We start from the raw sequence: 23258 nt of genomic DNA on the forward strand, positions 1-23258 counted from the left end.
TGCCAGGCCCAGGGCACTGGGGCCCCCAGATGGCGGCGTCTGCGTCCTGTGTGTGTCCAGGGTGGTCAGGGTTTCAAGGAGGGAGCCACCATGAGGTCTGGAGCGTCAGCTGGCAGACCAGGAGGGCCGGGGAGGGGCCTGGAGCCACAGGTCACCAGCACCCATCAAGCAGGACGCAGGGACGCCCGGTCGCCCCCAGGTCTGCCTCCAACTCCCGGGAGGGACCGCCTCTGCAGCAGGGTAAGCCCAGGAAAGGCCCCCGTGCACCCTGCTCCCCGTGAAGCGCAGTGGGGAGCTGCCTGCTGGGGTGGGGCAGCTTCGATAACCTGGCTGCTGCTGCGGGCAGTGCCGGGGCTGCCGTTGTTCAGGACAAGGCCCCGCTTCCACCTGAGCCTCAGGTTCCCCACCCACAGGGACGCGCCCAGATCCATCAGAGGCATGGGGTTCCTGGAGCGCTCACCTCCTGGGCCTGGCCGGAGCCGGGGTCTACAGTCACCTCCCATGTCTGCTCTCCAGGGCCCACGAGGCCCCCGCCTCCACAGTTCCAGAGCCTCCCCCTCGCAGAGGAGGGCTTGGTGGGCACTCGCGACGGCCTGGCAGCTCTCAGGGACCCTGGCCCTAGCACCCTCGGGGTGCTTCACCCCACGTCTGGCCCAGAGCCGGCCCAGCTGGGGGCCAGAGGCCACACAGGTGCATCGTGGACAGAAACACACAGCCCATGGGAGTGGGCTGGGGGACAGCCCAGCTGGCCCCCCGCCTGGCCCGAGCAGGTGGGCCCGGACGGAAGAGTGGGTGCCCACAGCTTACACAGGCTAGTGTGGGGCTGGGCAGGAACGCCACGGCCCATGAGGGGCCTGCGGGGCACCCTGCCCCCATCACCTTGGTGCGGCCACGGGCTTGCAGGGCTCCCCGGGCTCCCCTGGCCCGGCCCGGCCCTGGAGGAGCGCGCTCAAGGCCTCCAGGTGGCGGGCAGCAGAGGATCGCCGCGGGGGACACAAGACCTGCTGAAGGGCCCCTCTCTGTGCCTGCATCCTGTCGTCCACTCTGGGCAGAGGCTCGTGGCAAATAACACGGGACCACAGGAGCAGACCCCCCCACCCCCGCCCCCGCCTCTGCCGGAAGGCTGCCGACCCTGCTGTTTGCAGGGCAGGTGGGTTCCGGTGCCTGGGGAGCTGGCTCTAGGGCTGGAGTCCCACCTGGCCCAGCCGACCACCCCCGTCTTGAGGACACAGCTACCCCAGGCCTGGGGAACCCACGCAGAGGAGGGGCTTCCCACTGGGCCCCGCGGGTGAAATCCGAGGGCTTTGGCCCTCTGGCCCACGCCGGCTTCAGCCCCTGGGCGCTGGCTGGTGCCAGGCCACACCTGTGGAGGTCGGCAGGAAGGCCACTGGGCCCTGGAAGGGAACTGGGGACCCACGCTGGGGGGCTCGGGGGCGAGCGTGACCTGGGGTCGGCTGAGTGTTCGTCCCGCCTTATGAACCCCCGCCAACCCGTCTGGGCCCCAGGTGACTCTCAGGCAACTCCCTGGGTGTCTGTTGAGTGAGGACTTGAGTGAATGTGGGCCGATGGGTGTGGCCAGGAGGGTTTTGTCCCGCTGTAGGAGTTTGTCCCACCGGAGGGCCTAGAAGCCAGGGAGGGAAGCCGAGCGCCTCCTCCGTGGTCTGAGTGGCACAGCTCCGTGGGCGGCAGGACAGAAAGACAACAGCTGTACTCTACAGGGGAGGCAAGGGGCCCCCCGGGGCCGGCGGGAAAGCCACAGCACCGGGGTCCATGGTGAGTGCCGGGGAGGGGGAGACAGAGCCAGCTGGGCGGGACCAGGGCCCGGGCTGGGGGGTGGGCAAGGGGGCTGAGCCGGGGGTCATGGGGACATGCTCCCGCGCCTCTCCCCTGAGGCCTCAGGGTTCCATCCTGGTTCCCCCAGCCCTCCTCCTCTGCCTCCCTGTGCCTGGGGAGGGGGCCCCTGGACATCAGCGGAGACAGGGAGCAGGGGTCCCCTCTGGCTGAATGGGGCGGGGGACGAACTGGGGAGGCTGCACTCCCAGACGGAGGAGCTCCCGCTTCATCCCGCGCTTCCCCCAGCCCATGGGCTTGCTGCAGAGACAGCTGCCCGCCCCCAACCCAGCCTCCACCCCAGGGGCCAGCAAACAGCGCCCCCACCCCGGGGTTCCTGCAAACCCTTGGCAGTGACACCCTAGCCTCAGAGGACTGGGGTGGCCCTGTGTCTGTCCAGACTCAGGGTGGAAGGGGGCTCCCCTTGAGTGGCTGAGCTGGAGACGGATGGACGTGGGGCGTTCCCATTCCGAATCGACAGAACCCTCCTCGAGGCGGGATTCCAGGGGGTCGAGAAGGCCGAAGGTGATTCCTCCTCCTTCTGCTCAGAGAAGTTGGGGAGGGGGAAGGACCTGACCTGGGGAGGGCTCAGAGGGTGGCATCTTGGACCAGCGCGGGGCCGGCGGGACTCAGGGAGGGCGGGCAAGGCTGGGGACCAGCCCCCAGGACCCTGGTTTGAGGCTGAGCTTTCTCCTTCCGGAACGGGCGCCGCGGAAAGGACCGAGGGGCGCCAGGCACAGGGCACTTCCCGTTGGCGACACGGTGACACGGGGCTGGCGCGCCTGGGACTTCGCGGCGGAGGGGAGCGAGTGCGGGCCTGCGGCCCGGGACGAGAGAATCGTCGGAGGGACGGGGCAGGTGGCCTGAGCGGACGCGGGAGCCGGGAGCGTGGAGGGCGCGCGGGGGGCGCGAGCCGCGGCACGGGGCGCCCGGCTCCGCGCGCGGCGGGGCGGGCGGGCGGCGGGGCGGGGCGCGGGCCGCGCGGGGCTGGAAGCCGCCGGCGGGGGGCGCCCGCGGGCGGAGCCGGAGCCCCAGCGACGCCGAGACCGCGGGTGCCGGCGCTCGAGCAGCAGGTCAGTGGGGGCCGCGGGTCTGGGGTCGCAGGCGGGCGGCCAGGGTCGTGGGGCCGGGAGCGCGGGCGGCGCGGACCCCCTCCTTCAGGCGCGCAGCCGCTGTGTCTCTTCCCGCCGCTCCGACAGCCGGTTCGAGGGCTGTGGTCCGCGCCCCGCCGGCGGCGGGCGCGGGGGCAGCTCGGGCGCGCCGCCGGCTCCCCAGCCCGGTCGGGGGGCGCTGCGCGGACCCCTCCGGGCCGCCCCCCGACTGGACCGGAAGGCGCGCGGGGCAGGCGGCGAGGGGAAGGGGCGAGAGCGCGCGGCCCCGGCGCAGGGGCGGGGGCGGCCCCGGTGCGCCCGGGGCCCCGGGCCCTCGTCGAGCCTGCGGGGGCCGCAGAGGCCGGCCGGAGCGGAGCGGGCGGCCCCCGCGGGCCGGGACTTCCACAGGCGGAGCGCGCGAGCGTCCCGACGTCCCGGGTAGGCAGGCTGAGCGGACGGCGTCCGAGCGCCTGGGGCGCGGCGAGGGACGGAGCTGAGCGCTGGCCGAGCGCGGGCGCGTCCGGTGGGCGCTGGTGGCGGGAACCGGCCTCGGGGACCCGCCCCGGGGGAGGCCGGGGTGGGGACAGTCCTGGCGGCCCGCTGGGGCCGCCCTGAGCCAAGGCGGAACTGGCGGGAACGGTGGTGGCCCTCGAGGGGCTTGGCTCCGGGTGCCCAGGGGATGGGGGGGCCCGGGCCAGCGAGCGGAGATGTCTGCGCTGGGGCGCGGCCACCGCGATGTAGACTTCAGTTTCCCCGACTGTACAATGGGAGGAAGGCGGGGGCCAAGGGCTCCGCGGGGGAGAGGAGAGAAGCTGGGAGCGGAGGGCGTGTCCCCACCCCCTTTTCTCTGTACCGCAGCTGACCCCCGGGGGACGGCTCCTTTCCCCCATTTCAGGAGGCCCCGAGCCTGCTTCCACCCGCGGGACCTGTGCCCCTTTTCTGCGGGGATTCCAGACTGCTCCCCCGCCCCTGCACCCGCTGTTAGATCCTCCATGTCACTGCCAAGCCCAGCAGGGCTGCCCCGTGTGTCCGGCCCAGGGCCCGCGATGGACGGTTCTTGGGCGCACAGCGGGCCGGGCAGGTGGGGTGCTGTCGGGGGCTCCTCCTCCTGGGGTGGGCTGGAGAGGCTCTGCCCCTGGGGCCGGGCCCCATCCTGAGGTGTCTGCTCCTCCTCGCTCCGCCAGCGTCTTCTGGAGGTCCCCGGGCTCTCCCAGGTCCCGGATGTCACTTGGGCCGCTGGCCCGTCCCCTTAGAGCAGACCGTGTTCTGGGCTGACACGGCCTCCCTCTCCAGTGCTTCAGGAAAGCGGAGGACTGCCCACACACGGCCGGTGGGAGACAAGACTTTGGCCAGGTGAGTCTGTGTGGGCTTGCGCATTTCCTTTCTCCCGGGGTCCTGGGATGTGCAGGCCCCCAGCCAGCCCCCGCCCCAGTCTGCTCCCTAGGAGCCCACAGCTCGAGAGGGCCGTGGGCGGCTTCAGGAGCAGCCGAGATTGAGAGGCCCGGACATCCAGACATTCTGGTCTGGATCCCTCACTGGGCTTCCTGCCCCGGCCAACCTGCCTTCTCATCCTGTGAAACGTGGGATGGTGCGTGCTGGGTTCATGTTCGGGGCTGTGTATGTTGGGTGGTGCAGGGGGGCAGACTGGGGCCTGTGCTTGAGCTGGGAAACCCCGGAGAGAAGCTGTTAGGCTTGCAGGGCTAGGGGGCCATCACAAGAGACCGCTGTCAGCAGAGGGCCAAGTGACTAGCGCCGGGTGGGGAGCAGGCGCTTGGCTCCCGGGCATCGTACCCTGCAAACTGCGGGGCCCTGGGGCGGCCTTGGGCGGCGTCCACCGTGCAGGGCCGTGGCCCCGGGGGCTCGCAGCACTGATGTGAAAGCTGCGAGAAGCTCTCGTTCCACCTAACCTGCCTGACTCCCAAGCCCCCTGCCTCTGTGAGCTGGGACTGGTCTTGTGGGCTCTGCCTGTCTGCTGAAATCTGTGCACCCGTGAGAGTCCAGGGCAGCAGGGCCAGAGGGCAGGCGAGGGCTTGAAGGCTGGCTTGAAAAGACATTCTGGGCGGTGTGTGTGTCCGGCGGCCCCGAGGAGACCGCGGGCCTCAGGTGCTGAGCTTCTGAAGGATGAGCTCCAGCCCTCAGGCCTGGGGAGTGTGGGCGGCCACAGGAGGGTTTGCCCTGGAAGCGGGAGGGACAGCAGGAGCTTGGAGCTGCAATGCGGGGGGAGACACCCTGCTGGGAGACCCGTGGCCTCCCAGGCGTGGCTGGGAGGAGGCCGGGTCCCCCCATCGCCTCCCACAGTCGTGGGAGGACCCCCCGGGCGTGGAAGCCATGGGATCCTGACAGGGGCGGGAGGGGCTGAGTGGAGGGGGGCTGCCCTTGCTCTAGGGGCAGAGAGGGTGGGGGTCGGGGAGGCAGGGCGCTCCAGCTGTCCAGCCCCCCACCACCCCAACCCTTCCCTGACGCGTCTCTGAGCCTCACACGTCCCCGGAGGGCTCTGCTAGATGGTTCTGGCCCGCACCCGCTCCTGCAGGACAGGCCTGAGTGAGAAGTTGCTGGGCAGGGTCCTTCTGCGGCTCCGACCTCGGTTGCTGCCCTCGTGGGTCCAGCCGTCTGTCCCCTGGAAGAGAGGGTGGGCCTTGGGGTGTGCCAGGCAGAGGCAGGCAAGGGCCACCTGGGTGCCTCCCCTGCTGGCAGGGCGGTGGTTTCTGCCCATCTTCACAGGAGGGTTCGCCTCTGGCTCCTCAGTAGCCTCTGCAAACTGCAGGCGGGGCCGGGGGCCACTGAGGGGTCAGGGAGCCAGCCGCTCTGGCCCACCCACCCCCATCCGCCCCCGGAGCTGTGTCAGCACGTCTCCACGCCTCCAGGCCCAGAGGTGGGTCTGCCTCCCCCACCCCCCATGTGGACACCTCCGCAAGCCCCGGGCACCGCCCCTTGAGCAGGCCAGCCCCCAGCCGGGCCCGCTATGGTCTGTCCCCATTTGGAAAGCACCCCCCACCTTGCCCTCTTTAAGCACAGGAGCCGGTCCTGCCAGTTGAAGATTCGCCTGGGAGGGCTCTGGGAGCCAAGACCCCCCAGGGATGTGCAGAGCCTGGGGGACACCCCTTACTCAGGGTCTCGGAGCATGAGCTGGAGGAACGGGCACCCAGGGCCTTGTGTGAGGAGCGGCCCCTTGGAGGGGGTGGTGGGGAGGTGGCCAGGGGGCGCCATCTAAGGCTGAGGGGCCGGGCCTGCAGCCTGTCCAGCGTAGGCCTGGACCCGAGGGGATGGAGAGGGGCCCTGTGCGTGGCCCCAGGGCCTGCTGTGCGGAAGCCCCGGGGGGTGGGGCCCAGTGCAGGGACTGCCCTCAGCCCTGCCCCTCACCACATCCTGCCCTCAGGCTCCGAGAGCAGCAGCTGCACCCCGGGGGCCCTAGGGGAGGGATCGCCGGCCGGTGCCCACCTGGGGGCTGCCCTTGCCGAGTTCCTCGGGCTGGCAGCCCTGCAGGGCCGGAGGGAGGAGGCCCCCTGGCTCCTCCAGGCAGCGCTGGAGTCACTGCTCTGCCCCCGCTGATGCTTTTGGAGGGGGGCCGGGCGGGTCCCAAGGCCCTGGGGGTTTGGGGGAGGCGCGTGTCCAGACTCGGGGCCCCCCGACGGCCAGCGAGGGGCCCGCGGTTGGAGAGGAGTGCAGCTGCCCACCAAGCCCCCTCCGTGAGACGGAGGTCGGTGTTGCCCAGGCCACCTCAGGCTCTCGCCCTCCTGCTCTGTGAGGCCTGCTTGACGGTCCTCGGCGGTCCTCACGCCCTGACGTTCTCGGCTCGTGTGCGCGTCACACAGCGCACCGTGTGCCTGTCGGTCCCTCTGTGGTTCCCTCCCAGGGTTTTCATTTCTGCCGTGTCTGCATGTTCTTTTCGGTGCTGCCGGGAATTCTCGTTCTTCTTTACGGACGCCTTTCCTTTCCCTCTCTGAAGACCTTAAGTACCTTTGATCGTCGTTTTCAGTTATTGCATTGCCTTCGTCTCTTCTGGAACAAGTCTCTGTATTTTAGCCACTGGTTGCTTATCTGTCTTACGCTTAGTTTTCCTCCCGTGCTTTGAAACTGTGCTTCGCAGGCTCTCGGAGTGGAGCTGAGGTCTTGGAGGTGGAGCATGACCCGCACACCAGCCTGGGCGGCAGCTCTCGGGTCGGCCTCCCGGGACGACAGCGCCTTAAGACCCCGGCCGTGGGCTCGGGCCAGGCAGCGGCTGGCAGCGGGCTCCCTGGGCTCCAGCAGGCAGGGTGCTGCTGGGCACAGGGTCAAGTTCTCAGAAACACTTGCTGAGAAGCTAGTGGAGGGGTCTCAGGCTGGGGCTCTGGAGCCCGGGAAGAGGCCCAGCGTGGCTGTGACAGGCCCAGGCGGTACCCCACCCTTCGCGATACTCAGGAGCAGGTGTGCAGGGAGCTGTGTGCTAGCTGCCAGGCACCTCCGTCCAGCAGGCCCTGGGGGCCCACCCGCTACCTGGCCATGCGCAGCACAGAAAGCCTCGCCAGTGGGACGGACGAGGAGCCAGGAAGCGTGTGCGTTTTGATTACACAGAGGTTTTAATCAGAGCGGCCAGACTGGTGAGGGTGAGGAGGAAGGCGGGACGGAGCCTGTCTGCTGGGGAATCCTGTGGGGCTGCCCTCCCCAGGCTTAGCATGCTGCTTCCCTGGCACGTGACTCTGGCCTGCCATGGGATGGCTTCTGCCCTCTGCCCTGTCCCCGGCCGGCGACAATCACAAGGAAATACTGCATCATTAATACTTAATTGCCCCTCTTGGCTAGCGACAGATGACTCAAGGATTAACGAGGGCCAACAGAAAGGGATAGGAAATTGCCAGATCCGGTCCCAGCCCCAGCCCCAACCCTGGGCCCTGGGCCTCTGACCTTCCTGTGGCTCTGGGACGCCTCCGAAGGCGGGGCGGCAGGGAGGCACCCAGAGGCCCCAGGAAGCCTCCTTGCTGCCGTTTTCCATGGGCATTTCCCCAGCAAGGTTCATGGGGGCTCTTAGGCCCCTGCAGCCTCCTTTCCTGAGCTCCCCAGCAGGCTGCTCGAGCCTGGGCTCTGAGGTGGAGTCCAGGGGGAGCCCTGGGACAGCTCAGGTCTGGGTGGTCAGCGTGGGGCTGGAGCCTGGTTCTCCCCAGCTGTGCGCGTTGATTCCCGGTTCCCGTCAGTGACGTGTGACTGGCTTGAAACAGGCTGTCACAGGAGCATTGATAAGCAGTAAAGTCCGGCAAAGGGCCCAGGCTGACTTGGGTCTGACGGCAGGGACGCTCTGGCCACCTCCAGCCCGCCTGCCCCGGGCGCCCCTCACGCGCTCCGCTCGGCGCTGGAGGGCCGGGTCTGGCCGACGCCCGGGTGGTCTGTGTGGCCAGGGCTGTGCTTGCAGCTGCGGGAGGCAGACGGGGTGCAGGGGCGCGCTGGCTCCTCGAGGGCCGACCTGGGTGGGAGGGCGCCCCCGGCCCCTGGTGGACGGCAGGAGGGTAGCTCCAGTTTAGAGGCCTGGGCACCCTGGGTGCAGAAGGTGATGGGGACGCCCTGAGGATTAGAGGTCCCGGGAGGCGCTCATGGAGGGCTTGGCTTAGGGGCCCCAAGGCCCTTCCGTGCCAAGCATCCTGGCTCTTGTGGGGTCAGCCAACATCTGGGGCATGAGCTGGCGGTATTCCCCCATCACTGGGGCTCCAAACGAGGCCCAGACAGTCCAGCTTCAGCTCCCCAGAAACACGGTACCAATCTGGGTCAGCCGGCCCCGGGGCCCTCGGTCTGGGAGATGGGCTGGGCCCGAGTCAGGCTTCCAGCGTGGGCCGTGCGCCGCCAACGCAGCTTCCCCGGGAGAGGCCAAGGCAGGGCAAGAAGGATGGCAGGGGGTCGGCAGGAGGCCGGCGGCTCACTGGTGGGGGACTGGCGCTGGACCCGAGACGCCCCCCAGAGAGAAGCCTGCCCCTTTGCTCCAGTGGGAGGATGGCGAGACCTGGACGCGGAGCTTCAGCAGCCAGGTGCCCCGGGGGACTGCTGCTTTGGGCTGCCGGCCAGAGGCGCCAAGGGACACCACGTGGCCGGAGGTGGCACTGGGAGGCTCGGTCCGCCCACCTTTGCTGCTGGCCAGCTCTGTAAGCCGCTGGCTGGCACGTGCCCTGTGTTCAACAGGGGCTCGGTGGGACTTGTTTGTAGCAGCTGGCAGGCCTGGGAGAACCCACAGGCTGCAGGGACCCCTCGGTTTGTCAGGGGCTCCGCCTCGTCTCTCCTGCTCCCTGCTGCTGTGTCACGGGGTGCCCACCACCGGCTGCAGCTGCCGGAGGCAGGGGTGGAGCTGTCAGAAGGGAGCTGCGGGGTCCTCTGTCTCAGCACCACAGCACCTCCTGGACTGGTGAGGGGACCCGGCCCTCTGAATGCAGCTAGGGGCCACGAGCAGCCTTCTCCCAAGGTGGCCTGTCCAGCCGATGCCTCGCATCCTGGAGGACAGACGGGCCGGGCAGCCCCCAGCCCTCATGCAGACACCTGTCCCCGCGGCCGGCGGCCACCACTGCCCGTGTGCACCTGGGCCCCCGGCAGGGGGAGCTTGGGGCAGGAGGAGGGTGGACTTGGCACAGGGGACCCTGCCGGGCAGCACGACGGAGTGTGGCAGGGAAGCCAAAGCGGTGGGGAGAGGCCTCTGAGTGTCGGGGGAGCTCAGCGGCCCCTGGGAGGCAGGCTGCTTCTCCAGAGCTGTCGCGGATTCTTGACACCAGGATATTTTGACCGGGTTGGGACGGGGGCAGCTGTTTCACGCGTGCTCATTTCCTGCTCGTAGAATCACGGGTGAGAGCCTAAATGGCCCCCAGAGGCGACAAGGGTCCAGCCTTCCCACTGTGTCAGTGGGGAAACCGAGGCCGGTGCCCGCCGAGGCCGGTGCCCGCCGAGTCCTGGCTGAGCACCCCCGCGGGCGGGCGGAGGAGCGGGCTGGCAGCGGGCGTGGGAGGAGGCAGCGGGCGGGGCTGAGGAGCGCCCCGCCCAGACGCGCCTCCGCGGGCGGGGTCTGCTGGGGGCGGGCCCCCTCCGAGCGCTCCGGCACCCCTGCACTCCCAGTGGGGCGCCCCGCAGGGCGAGCGCGCGGGGCCTCTGGGCAGCTCCCGGCTCTCAGGGACGCTGGGCAAGGAGGGTGGTCCCGGCAGACCCAGGGGTTTCCAGGAGGGGGTGGGGGGGGCTGCCACAGAAGGCTCGGGAAGCGAGCTGAGCCCCGGGGGCGACAGAAGCGATTCACCTCTGCGAGGTTTTGCTCCTCTGGGAGAAAAGCACTCGGGCTGACCCCCGCCTTCCCCGAGGGCCGGGCAGGGTGGGTCGTCCTCCGGCCGGTGCCTGCCTGTGGGGGGCTGCCGGCTATCTCTGGCCGTGCCCGGAGGTCCAGCTCCTCACGAGGCTTCTCCCTTGGCAGGTGTCTCAGGACCTGAAGCAGAGCTGAGATGCCACCGGAGCGCCTGCAGGGCGTCTGCGTTCTGGAGCCGCGCCGTGGGCGGTGAAGCGTGCTGGGGGAGCCCCCGACCGACGGCAGGGTCGCCCCGCTCCTGCAAAGAAGGGGCTCGGGGCCTGGGGGGGCCGGCCGTGCCGCAGCTATGGACGGAGCGCTGGCGCGGCCCGCGTCCTCGCTGAGCCCGCCCGCCGGCCGCCGCGCGCGCCATGTCCGGCTTCTCAGTGTACATCGCGGTGGAGCTGGCCATCGCCGTGCTGGCCATCCTGGGCAACGTGCTGGTGTGCTGGGCGGTGTGGATCAACAGCAACCTGCAGAACGTCACCAACTACTTCGTGGCGTCGCTGGCGGCAGCCGACATCGCCGTGGGGGTGCTCGCCATCCCCTTCGCCGTGACCCTGAGCACCGGCTTCTGCGCGGCTTGCCACAGCTGCCTCTTCTTCGCCTGCTTTGTCCTGGTGCTCACGCAGAGCTCCATCTTCAGCCTGCTGGCCATCGCCATTGACCGCTACATTGCCATCCGAATCCCGCTCCGGTGAGTCCTGCTCCCCGGGGGTGCCTCGTGCCGGGGGCTGCACCCCTGAGGGGCTGTGCCGGGGGTCAGGGTGAACCAGGGATCAGGGTGAACTTGGGGGTCAGGGTGAACTCGGGGGTCACGGTGAACAGGGAGTCAGGGTGAACTCGGGGGTCAGGGTGAACTCGGATCAGGGTGAACCCGGGGGTCAGGGTGAACCTGGGGGTCAGGGTGAACTTGGGGGTCAGGGTGAACCGGGGGTCAGGGTGAACAGGTGTCAGGGTGAACTCGGGGGTCAGGGTGAACTTGGGTCAGGGTGAACCAGAGGTCAGGGTGAACTCAGGTCAGGGTGAACCGGGGGTCAGTGTGAACTTGGGGGTCAGGGTGAACCAGAGGTCAGGGTGAACTCAGGTCAGGGTGAACCGGGGGTCAGGGTGAACCAGAGGTCAGGGTGAACTCGGGGGTCAGGGTGAACCAGAGATCAGGGTGAACTCGGGGGTCAGGGTGAACTGGGGGTCAGGGCTTGGCATGGTGTCATTGTGTTCAGCCGGGGCCGTGGGGCTGCCCAGGGCCTGGCACGGCCGGCAGTCGTGGCATGCTGGCTGATAGCCGCGGGTGTGGGCCAGGCTGGTCCTCCCCAGGGCACCCAGGAGAGTCTGTCGTGCTGCAGCTCTTGGTGAGCCGTGTGTCCAGGCCTGGGGGTGGCTGCGTCTGGGCCTCCGGTCACAAAGCGTGATGCTGGGGTGGGGTGGGCCCCACGGGAAACCACGGGCCTCGGCTAGAAGCCGCCTTCTTCCAGCCCCTCCGGGCCAGCCTGCACTTTGCAGGTTAGGAAAATGACCCTGAGGGGAAGTGACTCGGCCAGATGCCTCGGGTGAGTCATCTGGACCTCTATGCAAATCATGCTTCTCCCTCACGGCCTGGTTGGGGCTGGTGGGGTTTTCCTGGTGAAACTCTTGTGAAATGACTTCAGGCGAGTGTTGTGGAAACAAAGACTCTCCCCGAGGCTGAGTTCACTTAAAAGCAGCCTCCACCTACACCACCACCGACCCAGAGGGGGTCGGGGGGCTTCGGGCCTGCCTCCCTGCCCCTCCGTTCTGGGACTGAGCCCCACAACCTTGATGGTGGCAGGCCCGAGGGAGGTGGTGAATACTAGCAGGTGGCGCCTGCTTACGGAGCAGCCCCACGCTGGGCTGAGGGCGCCTGGCCGGGCCGGGGAAGAGGCTTGATGAGCAAGTGGAAATGTCGAGTGTGGAACCCGAGGGCACGCTCAGAGGTCATTTCTTCCCATCATCTGGGTGGGAAAACAAGACTGAGAAGCACCAGCCTCCAGGGCCGCGCAGCAAGCTGGCAGCACAGCCGGGCTGGGTCTGGGAAGGAGTGCGCCTGCCGCCCCGTGACTGCGGTCCTTTGCGGGATTGCTCACAGGGCGGCCCCAGGCCCCCAGGTCAGGCGGCCGTCACTGCCCCGGGCTCTCGGGGGCCAGCACACGCCCACATCCTGCTGCTCAAACAAAGGAGGACCCGGGCCTGCGTGGCCATCCAGGGATGCCGTGTCCCGGGAGAGCCTAGGACCCTCGTCAGAAGGAAAGGCGACCCCGGCCCTAACCGAGGACCAGCCTGAATGGCGGGCTGAAGTCCAGGCTGGTCCAGGACACAGAGGCTGGTCTGACTGACGTCCCTTTCCAGGCCAGGGCCAGTGTGGGCCTGATGCATGCAAGGGACGGCAGGTCTGGGGGCGATCAGGGTTAGCCGCTGATCACGAGAGAGGCCTGTGGCTTCTTGTCGGTTCTCTGAGAGTCACAAATCCCAGCCTCCTCCCCGGTGCAGGCGGGTGGCCCGTGCTGTGACAGTGGGGGGTCCGCTGCCCCTCTCTGGGCCCGTTTTCCATCTGTCCCAGGGGCCGAGGGTTTGAGGGCCCAGTGAGTGGACTGGAGTGGTGGGGCCCTGCGGGAGGATGGCAGGAGGGTGGATGGGGATTCAGGCCTTTCTGAAGCTGCTGGAGGCTCAGAGCCATGGGCCTGGCCACACCTCCCCAGCCCCACGCCCTTCAAGAGCGGGGCCTAGTCCCACCCCGACCCCGGCCGTCTGAGCTGCGCGAGGCAGGGCTCTGGAGGGGCCGGCCTGGCTGCCGGGTCAGGCGGCCGCAGGCTGGAGGAGGTGATATGCGTCCCTCCGGGCCGGGCGCTAGCGCCGCCAGGATGTGAGCTCACGTCTCCGCTCATCCCGGCCAGCGGCGGCTGTGACCCTCCTGTTGCGCAGGAGGATGCCAGCGGCCGCTCTGAAGGAAAAGTGTCTCCTGACCCTGGGACTCAAGGGCCCTGGGGTGTGAGGGCCGGGGGACAAGGCGTGGAACGGTGTCTGCTGGGGCGCCCGAGGACAGGCCGGGCGTGAGGGGACGAGACAGAGGCAGGCGGGAGCCCGGAGCTCCGGGCAGTTCCGGGGGCTGCCCGGCTCGGGACACCTGTCCCTGCCCCCTCCCGTGGGAAGCCAGCCCGGCCCGTGTGCCATTTCTTGCTCCGCTCAGGAGGCCCACTGGCTGCTCTGAAGTCCAGCCGCTGACGATGCTCTAAGGTGCCCGTCCCCAAGCCCGCACCATTCACCGTTAATTTCTCTTTAAAAACGAAGAATGCAGCTTCAGAAAGATCTCCATATGCCTCCTGAGTGCAGGGCCTGCCCAGGGGTGGGGACAGGCGCTCTCCATATCCCCCACGGACAGACTCCCAGGGGAACTCCAGGGCCGCCTCCCTCCTCTCTCGTTAACCCCCACAGACCCTGGGGAGCAGTCTCCTCGTGGGGCAGCAGAGTCCCGGGCCCGGGTGCTGGATCGCCCCAGAGGTCAGACCCGAGCACCCTGGCTTCTGAGTGGGTGCTGGAGAGGGCGCTCCCTGCAGGGCATGACACCAAGCCTGCGGGGGCGTACCGGTGCTGGGGGGCTGGTGTCACGGGGGGCCCCGCCTGGACGGACGCCCCGGGGAAGGAAGGAGCCTGCGGGCAGGCCCTGGGCAGGGAGAGGGGACAGGTGCACGGGCCCACGGGGCTTGTGCGGCGGCTCAGGCCTGCCCGAGCCTGAGAGGGAGGGTGGGTTCCAGCCGTGAGCCGCAGGCGCCTTTGGGCTACTGGGAAGGCTCTGCTTTCTCCCGACCAAAGGGCAGGTGTGCAGTGAGTCCCACCGAGAACTGGGGGGCATGACTGGATCAGAGGGCAGCCCCCAGTGGGAGAGACGGGGGCCCCCAGCAGGGTCAGCACACAAAGTGTGGGGGGGTGCCAGCGCCCCGCGACGCCTCCGGGCCCCCAGGACCACGCAGCGCTGGCTGGCCTGGGCACACCCCCGTCCAGCAGGCAGGCAGGCTGTCTGAGGCCCCGTGGGGCAGGACGCGACCACCTCAGTCACAGACACAGCCCAGGGGCTGCCGCTGGGCCAGGCTGGGGCGTGGCCGTGGCTCCCCGTTTGAGCCCAAACATTGACCCGGTCCCCTGGGAGCCTAAGAGGCTTTCTTTTGAGTAACAAGATTAATCTGTCTGGGCACTCCTTGAATAAAGAACTGCACGTATTGAAAACATCAAAAGGAAGAGCAGCAAGCACGGTGAGGGGCTGCGCCCCCCCCACCTTCCGGGAAGGCAGGGCCGGGGCTCCTCCAGACATCCTCTGCCCACAGACGGGTGCCATCAGCGTCTGCTCCTGCCCCCAGGAGGGGCTTCCCTTACAGGATGCAGCGGCAGACTTCCTCTCCTGGGTCTCCTCGTCTGCATGGAGACAGCTGGACAGCGTGGGCTTTTTAAACCGTGTCCCCAGCAGCCTTCACGCTGAGCCCCGGCTTCCCCGGCACCCCCCAAGTTCATTTACTCAGGGAATACCAGTCAGCCTCCTCTCCCTCAGCAGCTGCGCGCTGGGACTGCAGCTGAGGTTCACTTCTGCTGATTGCCTCCAGTGGCAGGAGGGCCACCCCTGCCCGAGGCAGCCCATGTCTCCTGTGAACAGCTCCCTTACCCTGAACCACACCCACCTGCCTGTGGTGTCCACCCACTGACCCTCTGTCCTGCCCTCATGGGACAGTGCTCCAGGCCCCGCGGTCTTAGCCCCGTTTTAAGACGAGGAAACTGGGGCTCAGAGTAACAGAACACGGCTAAGCAAGAACGCACCAGCGCTAGGCCCCAGAGAGGGGTATGCTTTGCTTCCGAAAGATGGCAACATTAAAACAGCCTCCTATTCAGTGAGACTATTTAAATCACTGTTTGCGGAGTACTAGAAGCAGTGCCTAGCACACAGCAAGTGCTACCTAAGAATTAAGTGGGAAAAAAATAATAACCTCTGGCCTTACATTTGAAGCTCCAGAACCGGAAATCGGGCAGTGTAGGCTTTCTGTGGCGTGGGCGAACTGGGCAAGCCCGTGACCCTCTTCCTGCCAGAGGCACCGAAGCCCGCGCTGACTGGGGCCGCAGAGCTCGGGAGAGTGGGGTCCCGCTCGGGCACTGTGTGGGCTCAGAACTGACAAACTCACCTTGGCCCGAGCAGCCTCCGGGCTCCTGGCGTGTCCACGGCAAGGCCACGCCTCTCCTGGGGTCTCAGGAGAGGAGAATGAGGGGTTCGATGAGAGATCAGAGGTACCAGCTTTTCTTTTTCCCTTAATGTGAATCAGCTGACAAAATTTAACCCGTGAGCGATTTTACCCAGAACAGTGGGCTCTGGCCCCCGAGATCCTGCAGCGCCGGGCAGGCGTGTGTGGCGGTGAGGGCACGGGGTGGGGGCAGAGCGGTGTCTGGAGCCTCCTGCGCACTCGGTGACGCGCAGCAGCCCGCCGGCCTCGCGCCTGTGTGACCTGCAGGCCCCCGGGTCTGCTCCCCCTTGAGCTAGTTTCTGCAGATACTTCCAATCCTGGAATTAAGGGAAGCGAGCTTCCCCTCGACACCTGTTACAGCTCTCTCAGTGATGGTGATGCAGAGATGGACGCAGGATCCACGGGGCCCCCAGCCTTGGGAGCCCAGCTTGGGTGGGATTCGTTGCACTTGATACTCCTCTGGGAAGACAGCTGACCTGAACTTTAAAGGGATGGGTCGGGTCTACTGGTAGAGGTGTTGGGGAACCAAAACCCTGGAACGCAGCTCATCCCTCGGAACCCTGAGGCCGCCCTCCTCAGTCTGGCAGATGAGTTTTTTCTGCCTGTTCTTTAAAATCTCTGCCGTCTTTTTTTCAAACTGATTTATTTGGCTGCTCCGGGTCTCTTGTGGCACGTGGGATCTAGTTCCCTGACCGGAGATAGAACCCAGGTCCCCTGCATTGGGAGCTTGGTGTCTTACCCATGGGGCCACTAGGGAAGTCCCTGCCATCTCTTTTCGTTGGTGTCACCTTCTGGGCGGGCAGGTCCAGCCTCTCCCCAAGTGTGGAGCCCTCCAGAGTATGGAGTCATTCGGGCCAGATTATTTCTCTCTGGACCTTAGGATCTTGGGCAATGCGTCCTCTTGAATGTGAAGGCTGCTGTGCAAACGTTAAGACATCCAGACCCCTCTCCAGAGGGCTCTGGGCAGATTTGGAAGAGATGAGCATCTCACCTGGCCTGGGACCTCCACCCTTCCCCTCCCCTCCTGTGCTGCCTCTCCCTGGGGGGCTTCTGGGGACCCCAGGTAAAGTAGGAGAGGAAGAGCATGGAGCACAGGACGTGTGAGCCCTGACAGGCTGGATCTGGCTGGTGCTGTCTCCAGCCGGTGACCACCCTCCAGGGCATTCCCACACCGCAAGGAAATGCATTCTCGCAGCGCCCAAGATCAGCATGGAGGTTATAACTTCTCCCCTCCCCCTTCCCAAGTCACATTAGCCCCTTCAAACCAAACCAAGTCAAGCAGTACAGCCATCAGAGGACACTGAGGCCAGGCGGCAGGAACCGCCTGGCCCAAGACCTCGGGGCCAGTGGACGGTCGGGCGGCAGGTGCCCAGGCTCCTCTCTGATGCGGGTCCCCTCTCCCCAGGTACAACGGCTTGGTGACGGGCACGCGTGCCAAGGGCATCATCGCCGTCTGCTGGGTGCTGTCCTTCGCCATCGGCCTGACCCCCATGCTGGGCTGGAACAACTGCAGTCAGCAGGAGAGCCGGAACAGCTCCCAGGTCTGCGGGGAGGGCCAGGTGGCCTGTCTCTTCGAGGACGTGGTGCCCATGGGCTACATGGTCTACTACAACTTCTTCGCCTGCGTGCTGCTGCCGCTGCTGCTCATGCTGGGCGTCTACCTGCGCATCTTCCTGGCGGCGCGGCGGCAGCTGAAGCAGACGGAGAGCCAGCCGCCGCCCCCGGGGGAGCGCCCGCGGTCCACGCTGCAGAAGGAGGTGCACGCCGCCAAGTCGCTGGCCATCATCGTGGGGCTGTTCGCCCTGTGCTGGCTGCCCCTGCACGTCATCAACTGCTTCACCTTCTTCTGCCCCTCGTGCGGCCACGCCCCGCCCTGGCTCATGTACCTGACCATCGTCCTCTCGCACGGCAACTCGGTGGTGAACCCCTTCATCTACGCCTACCGCATCCGCGAGTTCCGCCACACCTTCCGCAGGATCGTGCGCAGCCACGTGCTGCGGCGGCGGCGGCGGCGCGAGCCCTTCAAGGCGGGGGACCCCGGCGCCCGCGCGCTGGCGGCTCACGACCCGGAGCGCGTGGGCCTCCGCCTCAACGGCCACCCGCCCGGGGGCGTCTGGGCCAACGGCAGCGCCCCCCGGCCCGACGGCCCCGCCCTGGCGCTGCCCAGCGCGGGCGGCGCCCGCGGGTCCCAGCGGGACGCGCGCGTCCCGGACGTGCAGCTCCAGGGCCGGCGCCCAGAGTCCCCGGGCCTCGGGGGTCCCCGGGGCAGAGCAGGAGTGTCCTGAGGGCCCGCCGAGCGCGCCCCTTCGGAAGGGAAGGGACGTTCTCCTCCCGCGTGGGAGGACCCGTCGTGCTGGGAGCGGAGTGCATGTGCGGAGACCCCCTTTCTCGCGCTCGGTTCCCACTTTGGACCGAGGAGGGCGCCCCCCAGCGGCCGGAGCGGCGTGAGGCCCGGCAGGGAGGGTCTGGAGTCCGCGGAGGCGGCCCTGCACCAGGCCAGGGCCGGTCCCCAGCCGCTGAAGCACCGCCAAGTGCCGCCGCGTCTCTGCAGAGCAGGCTGGCTGGCCCGAGGCTGGGGAATGGCCTCACAGGGGCCCCTGCACACTCACCCGCTCCTCGGGCTTTCCACGGGTTCAGAGCTGCTGTGCTTGCTGGCGGCGTTGGACTGTTTTGTTTTTCCAGTAGAAAACGAAGGCCTGAGGAGACCCTTTTTATTTTACCTTCCCTCCCTGGCTGCTGGCTCCGTTTCGGTCCTGCTGCTAACCTGGCCGCAGGCGCCCCCACTGCCCTGAGCGGCCGCGCGTCCCCTTCGAGGACGGGGGTTGGAGCCGAGGGGGCCAGGGCCGGCCAGCAGGGGTGAGTCTAGGTGGCTCAGAGCTTCCCGGGCAGAGGCCCTCTCTAACTGCCTTGCCTTCTGAAGGGAATGTTATTTTGTTGTTTTTTTCTGAGACAAAATAAAAGTGAGCCACGTCGTGTTTCAAGCTCGTCCCATGAGAACGGTGTCTGAGTTCCTTTCCCTGCCCACAGTCCAGCCTACCACACACCTGTGGGTCTGTGTTGCAGGTGTGGGATAGACAGCCTGCCTGGGGCCGCGGTGGGTGGGTGGGCTCCGGGGAGCCCCTCTTCCTCCGGAGCGGGCTGTCTGCTTGCAGCGAAATCCACAGGTCCATGTGCAGTCCCAAAGGAAGGAGGCGCCCTCCCGGGTCCCCTCAGCATGGGGAGCAGACTCCCGCCTCCCCGAGGCCACAGAGGAATCTGGAATCGATGGGGGGTTGCAGATAGAGGCCACACTGCCTTCCCCTGGAGTCATTCCCCACCCCTGCTCCCACCAGGGGGGTTTCCTGCTCCGACAACTGTCTCTGGGCCCTGCCCCCTCCACCAAGGAGCAGGTGCCCCCCTTCTGGAGAAGTCTGAAGTGGGGGGTGCCCCAGAGAGAGCCAGGCCTGGTGTCGAGTCGCAGAGGCACACTCGGGGCAGAGATGGAACAGGAGAAGCCACAGGCGGTGCTCATGCAGCCCCAAGAGCTCCCTGTGCAGGAGGCTGAACAGCAGAGGGAGGTTCAGCACCCATCCCCGTCCCCAGCTTGCAAACGGCAGAAGGGAGCTAAAACCCAGGCTTATCTGACCGAAAGTCCAAGGCCTCGAGCTGTCTCAGCCAAACCGAAAACTACGCAATCATGCCGTGTTCCCACCACGCTGCTGAAGACACAAGAGACAGCTGCATGCTCCTCGTGTTTTCACCCTGCTCCCCGGGTTTCGCGGCGTTGCACTGCACACCTTCCTACTCCTACTAAACAGATGTATGTGTGAGGACCCCATGGCCCCATCCATCAGAGGTCCTCCTGGCTGGCTACACAGAGGAGACGCAGGACGACCCCCGAGCCCCTGCCGCAGAGATGTGGTGGATGCAGGCAGTGGCGGTTCCCAGGGGCTCTCACAGACAGCCAGGACCAGAACCGCAGAGACCAATGCGCGGCCCACCCTACCCACGCCGGCCCGTCCACCCCGCACACCCTGGCATGTGCTGGCTGCGGGCAGAGGGCGGAACGGTGGCCAGCTTGGGGCCTGAAGCGGCCAAGAGCGCAAAGGCTCTGAGTCCTCCTGGCCAGCTGGTGGGGAGAGGCCACCGAGAGACCCACAAAGGCCGGGAAAGAGAAAGCCTGTCTCTCCAGCGTTTGCTGAGGCCTCGGGGAACAGAGGTTTGGGCTGGGGAGGAACAGAGCTGGGCCTCAGGAGACGTTTCAGGTGCCACTGAGCCCCGGGCCTTCGCGGGGTCAGTCCCGGGGCGACGGGACCACTCTCCCCCGGGCCCCCAGAGGGCCCCGTGCCCTCTCACCACACGCGACGCGCCTGTGCAGGCTCCCACTGGGAGCCAGGCTTGTGCGTGCGTGTACACAGACACAAACAGATGTGTGTGTCATGCCCTGGCCGTACAAGAACACACACACGTGTGTGCACACAAACGCACATCTGGGCAAAGTCATCCCAACAGCAGCCCCAGCGAGATGTGAGGCCGGCCCAGCCCTGGGGCTGCAGAGGCGTTCCGGCCCTGCGCCGAGCGGCTGGGGGCCACGTCGGGGCTGCTTGAAGCCCTGAGACTCCGGCCCGGGGCCACTCTGGCCTCTCCTGGCCTTTCCCGGGGCCCGGGGGTGGGCAGCAGACTTCTGCAAGCCTGTCCCAGGCACGGGGTTCTATCAGAGACCAGCCCTCTCTGTGGTGTCACCAGGGTTCCCTGGGAAGCCTGTGAGCAGAGGCCCGGCTCAGGCTGGGTCCTGGCTCATCACTTGATCCAAGAGAGGCGGGCCCGCTTTCCCCTTGAAAACCTACCTCTGCGACGCTACCCGTTTTATTAAGGCCCCTTCCTCTTACCTAAAACAGCCGGGTTCCCCAGAGCCTGCTGTGGGGGGTCGAGTGGGCCAGCCCCAGTTCTGCACATACCACCGGGGGGCAAGCTCCAGAGACAGACCCTGGGCTCAGGGATGAGGGCAGCCTGGGAAGTGAGAGGAAGTGCAGCCCGCGATCTACTGGGCTGGGCCGGGGGACCCCAGAGCTGGAAGCGGGCCTTCTTCTCAACTGTGATGGAGAAACAGGGACTCGGGGGGCTCGTGGAAGCCAGTGGCTTGGGCAGGAGGAGCGGCCCAGCATGGCCTGCCTCAATGCCGGTCCCTAAGGGAAGGCGCTCTGGGCCAAGAACAGACTCCTGGCCCTTCTTGCATGCACGCCCCCAGTGTGGCTGGTCCCGTGGGCTGTCGCCATGGTGAGCGCTTTCCCCAAGCCCCCTGCTGGACCCACATGCTGCCTGAGCTCTGGGACAACCTGTGCCCGTGGCGGAGGCTGTGTTAGGGGAACAGGAACTTGGGGAGGCCTGAGATCTGCGGTGAGGCAGGTCGCCCCCTCAGGGCCCCGTGTCCTCTGGAAAGTGGAAAACGTGGTAATCCGGAGGTCGGATTACCACGGCCCCCTCCTCCCTTCACCCACCTCACCCCCGGCCTAAGGCATCCCTCACTGCACCGAAACTCATCAGGAGCAGCAGCTGTCACGGCTGGGACAGCCCCCGTCGGGCTGCAGGGCTGGGAGGGGCGGGAGAACGTCGGATGACTTACAGACTCTGAGGAGAGGGCTGGACACGCAGAGCATGGAGCCTGGGTGTGCAGGCACCTTCTGAGGGGCTCTGGCTACACCCCGTCTTCTGCCAGAGGGGAAAGGGCAAGTTGGCAGAGCTCCCCGACAAGCCTCTGCCCTCCTGTGAGTCGGGCTTGGAGAGAGGCTCCGGGGCAGGGGGGACAGGTGACGGGTATGAGGTATCCGTCTCCTCTGGGGGAAGGATTTTTTTCCCCGCCAGTAGGAAAGGCTGGATGCAGAACCATCCATGCGCCTCTGCCTTGCCCAGGGAAGTGTGTGTGTGTGTTAAGAGCCACACAGAGACTTGCCATCTGGACCGGCGTCTAATGGCCAGGAAGTGTGCAGAGCCGGCTGGGGTGGGAAGGAGCAGGCTCGCCTGGAGCCCCATCTCCTGCCTCTCTTCCTCTCAAGCACTTCCTGGGCACCTGCTGGCGATGCTGGGGAGGGGCAGTCGGGGGTGGGCGGGCAGAGGTGCTGCCAACCGGGGCAGCAGAAGGACACAGGCCCCGGGAGTTTGCTGGGGACACTGGGCACCAGGCCGGCCGACGTGGGTTCATCTTTCCAAGACCCTTGGTCGCGTCCAGGGACGTGCCTTCCGGGTGTTTGTCAAGAGCTGCGGAGGAGGCTGAGCAGACACACGCCTGACTTGCATCTGCCCACGTGGGATTACGCCTCCCGTTTGCAGGCAATTTTCAAGTTAAAATGTTGTCAGAGGCTTGTCACAGTTTTGATCTTTCTTTTCTGCTCTTTCTCAATCCACCCACGCTCTCTAGTTGGGTTGGAAGGGGGAATGAGGGTGACAGAAACTGGTTTAGATTCAGAGATTTTTTTTTTGAAATATCAGGTAAAAATTATAAAGTTTTATAAAATTATAAAAATTATGTAGTTTTCTCTTGGGAAAACTCATGCCCAGAGCCCGTTACAACTGTTGGCAGCTGCAGAATCTTTAGGGGACTGGAGAGACCAGGCCAGGCCTTCTGCGGTCATCCCTAGCCTGCCCGTTGGGGTTTCGGCTTGACTGTCTTTTCTGCCTCATCCAGAGATGCCAAAAAATCCCCCGGTTCACTCCTGGAACCACCACCCTGCCTCACGCAGCTCTGTGTGGGGGTCAGTACCAGGTTCACACAGCCTTGCCGCTGACTTCTTTGACTGCGGGCGAGTCCCCCTTTGACCTGCCATGCCTGCGTTTAGATAAAACATAATAGCTGTGAAAGTGCTTTGGAAGGGATGCTCCACAAATGCCCAACTGTGAGATAAAGAAACGTGGCAAACTTCTCCGGTGGTGCAGTGGGCAGGAATCCGCCCGCCGATGCAGGAGACACAGGTGTGATCCCTGGTCCAGAAGATCCCACGTGCCGCACAGCAGCTAAGCCCGTGCCCCCCAGCTCGTGAGTCAGAACCACCGAGTCCACGTGCTGCGGCTGGAAGCCCGTGCGCCCAGAGCCTGTGCTCTAAACAAGAAAAGTCACTGCAGCGAGAAGCCTGTGCCGCGCAGTAAGGAAGAGCCCCCGCTCTCACGACTAGACACAAGCCTGTGTGCACGAACAGAGACCCGCTGCAAACACAACTCAGGGAGGCGGCAAGCGTGGCTTTAACCCGGGCGCCCGGAAGCCTCTGGTTCCTGTGGGGCTGGGAGCAGACACCGGCTGACCGCCTCGGCGAGGAGCACGAACAGCGGTCATCTGGGCCTGGGCCCCCTCCCGTCCCATCCAGCAAACGTCTCAAGTCCAGGGGAGCCACAGCTTATCACAGAGGGAGCACAGAAGGGATGCTATACGTGTCTGGGCTGCCAAATTGGGGTTCAAAACGACCTCAGGGGCCAGGCAGAGAAAACTGAGCAAAGATCAGTGGAAACGAAGGACAGTCCTGTAGCCAGTCCGAAAAGGCAAGCGTGCAAGGGCGAGTGGGAAGACGGAGCCCAGCCAGCAGCGTCAGTGCCCGCCGTGACGATGGACGTCGCCGCCGCTAAGGTCAGCAGTGGCGAACTCTGTGCAGGGTGCCCCACGAGGAAACGGCTGCAGCCTCCAGCGGCCTCACGTTTCGGCTGACGGGAGCCCCAGGGAGGAGGAGGAGCCCCACGGGGTCTGGGTCCCAGCTCAAGGCAGGAGGGTGGTCCAGTCTCAACATCACAGCCGACCGTCAGCAAACTCAAGTCCCCAGTGAGCACGCGCCCACCTGGAGAAGGGAGTCTCAGCGACACCCGGCG

General features: G+C 66.5%; 2 protein-coding genes across 2 annotated transcripts; one reads left to right on the plus strand and one right to left on the minus strand.

Moving 5' to 3' along the window:
- Positions 1-2987: 2987 nt before the first annotated feature.
- LOC113875150 (translation initiation factor IF-2-like) lies at positions 2988-7914 on the minus strand. The gene is made up of 8 exons (XM_027513551.1): positions 7803-7914; positions 7050-7213; positions 6360-6398; positions 5917-6009; positions 5502-5679; positions 3897-4169; positions 3466-3678; positions 2988-3391 (listed from the first exon to the last, which is right to left on the minus strand). Exons 1-8 carry the CDS (start codon positions 7912-7914, stop codon positions 2988-2990), a joined length of 1476 nt encoding a protein of 491 aa, XP_027369352.1.
- On the plus strand, positions 3246-18425 carry ADORA2A (adenosine A2a receptor). Its single transcript, XM_027566152.1, is given in 6 exon segments — positions 3246-3444; positions 3817-4002; positions 4106-4274; positions 10327-10552; positions 10554-10894; positions 16837-18425. Coding segments are annotated over 3 exon segments (1269 nt in total). The 5' UTR covers positions 3246-3444; positions 3817-4002; positions 4106-4274; positions 10327-10504; the 3' UTR covers positions 17717-18425.
- Positions 18426-23258: the final 4833 nt, after the last annotated feature.

The sequence above is a fragment of the Bos indicus x Bos taurus genome, chromosome 17 (assembly GCF_003369695.1).
Source record: "Bos indicus x Bos taurus breed Angus x Brahman F1 hybrid chromosome 17, Bos_hybrid_MaternalHap_v2.0, whole genome shotgun sequence".
Classification (NCBI taxonomy): Eukaryota; Metazoa; Chordata; class Mammalia; order Artiodactyla; family Bovidae; genus Bos; species Bos indicus x Bos taurus.

Coding starts and splice junctions, on each gene's coding strand:
- LOC113875150 (XM_027513551.1), bottom strand. CDS start 7,914: ATGAACCTTGCTGGGGAAATGCCCATGGAAAACGGCAGCAAGGAGGCT. Junction 6,399..7,049: donor CCGCCCAGGCTGGTGTGCGG/GTCATGCTCCAC, acceptor CCGGCCCTGCAG/GGCTGCCAGCCCGAGGAACT. Junction 6,010..6,359: donor TCGGCAAGGGCAGCCCCCAG/GTGGGCACCGGC, acceptor GGTGTCCCCCAG/GCTCTGCACATCCCTGGGGG.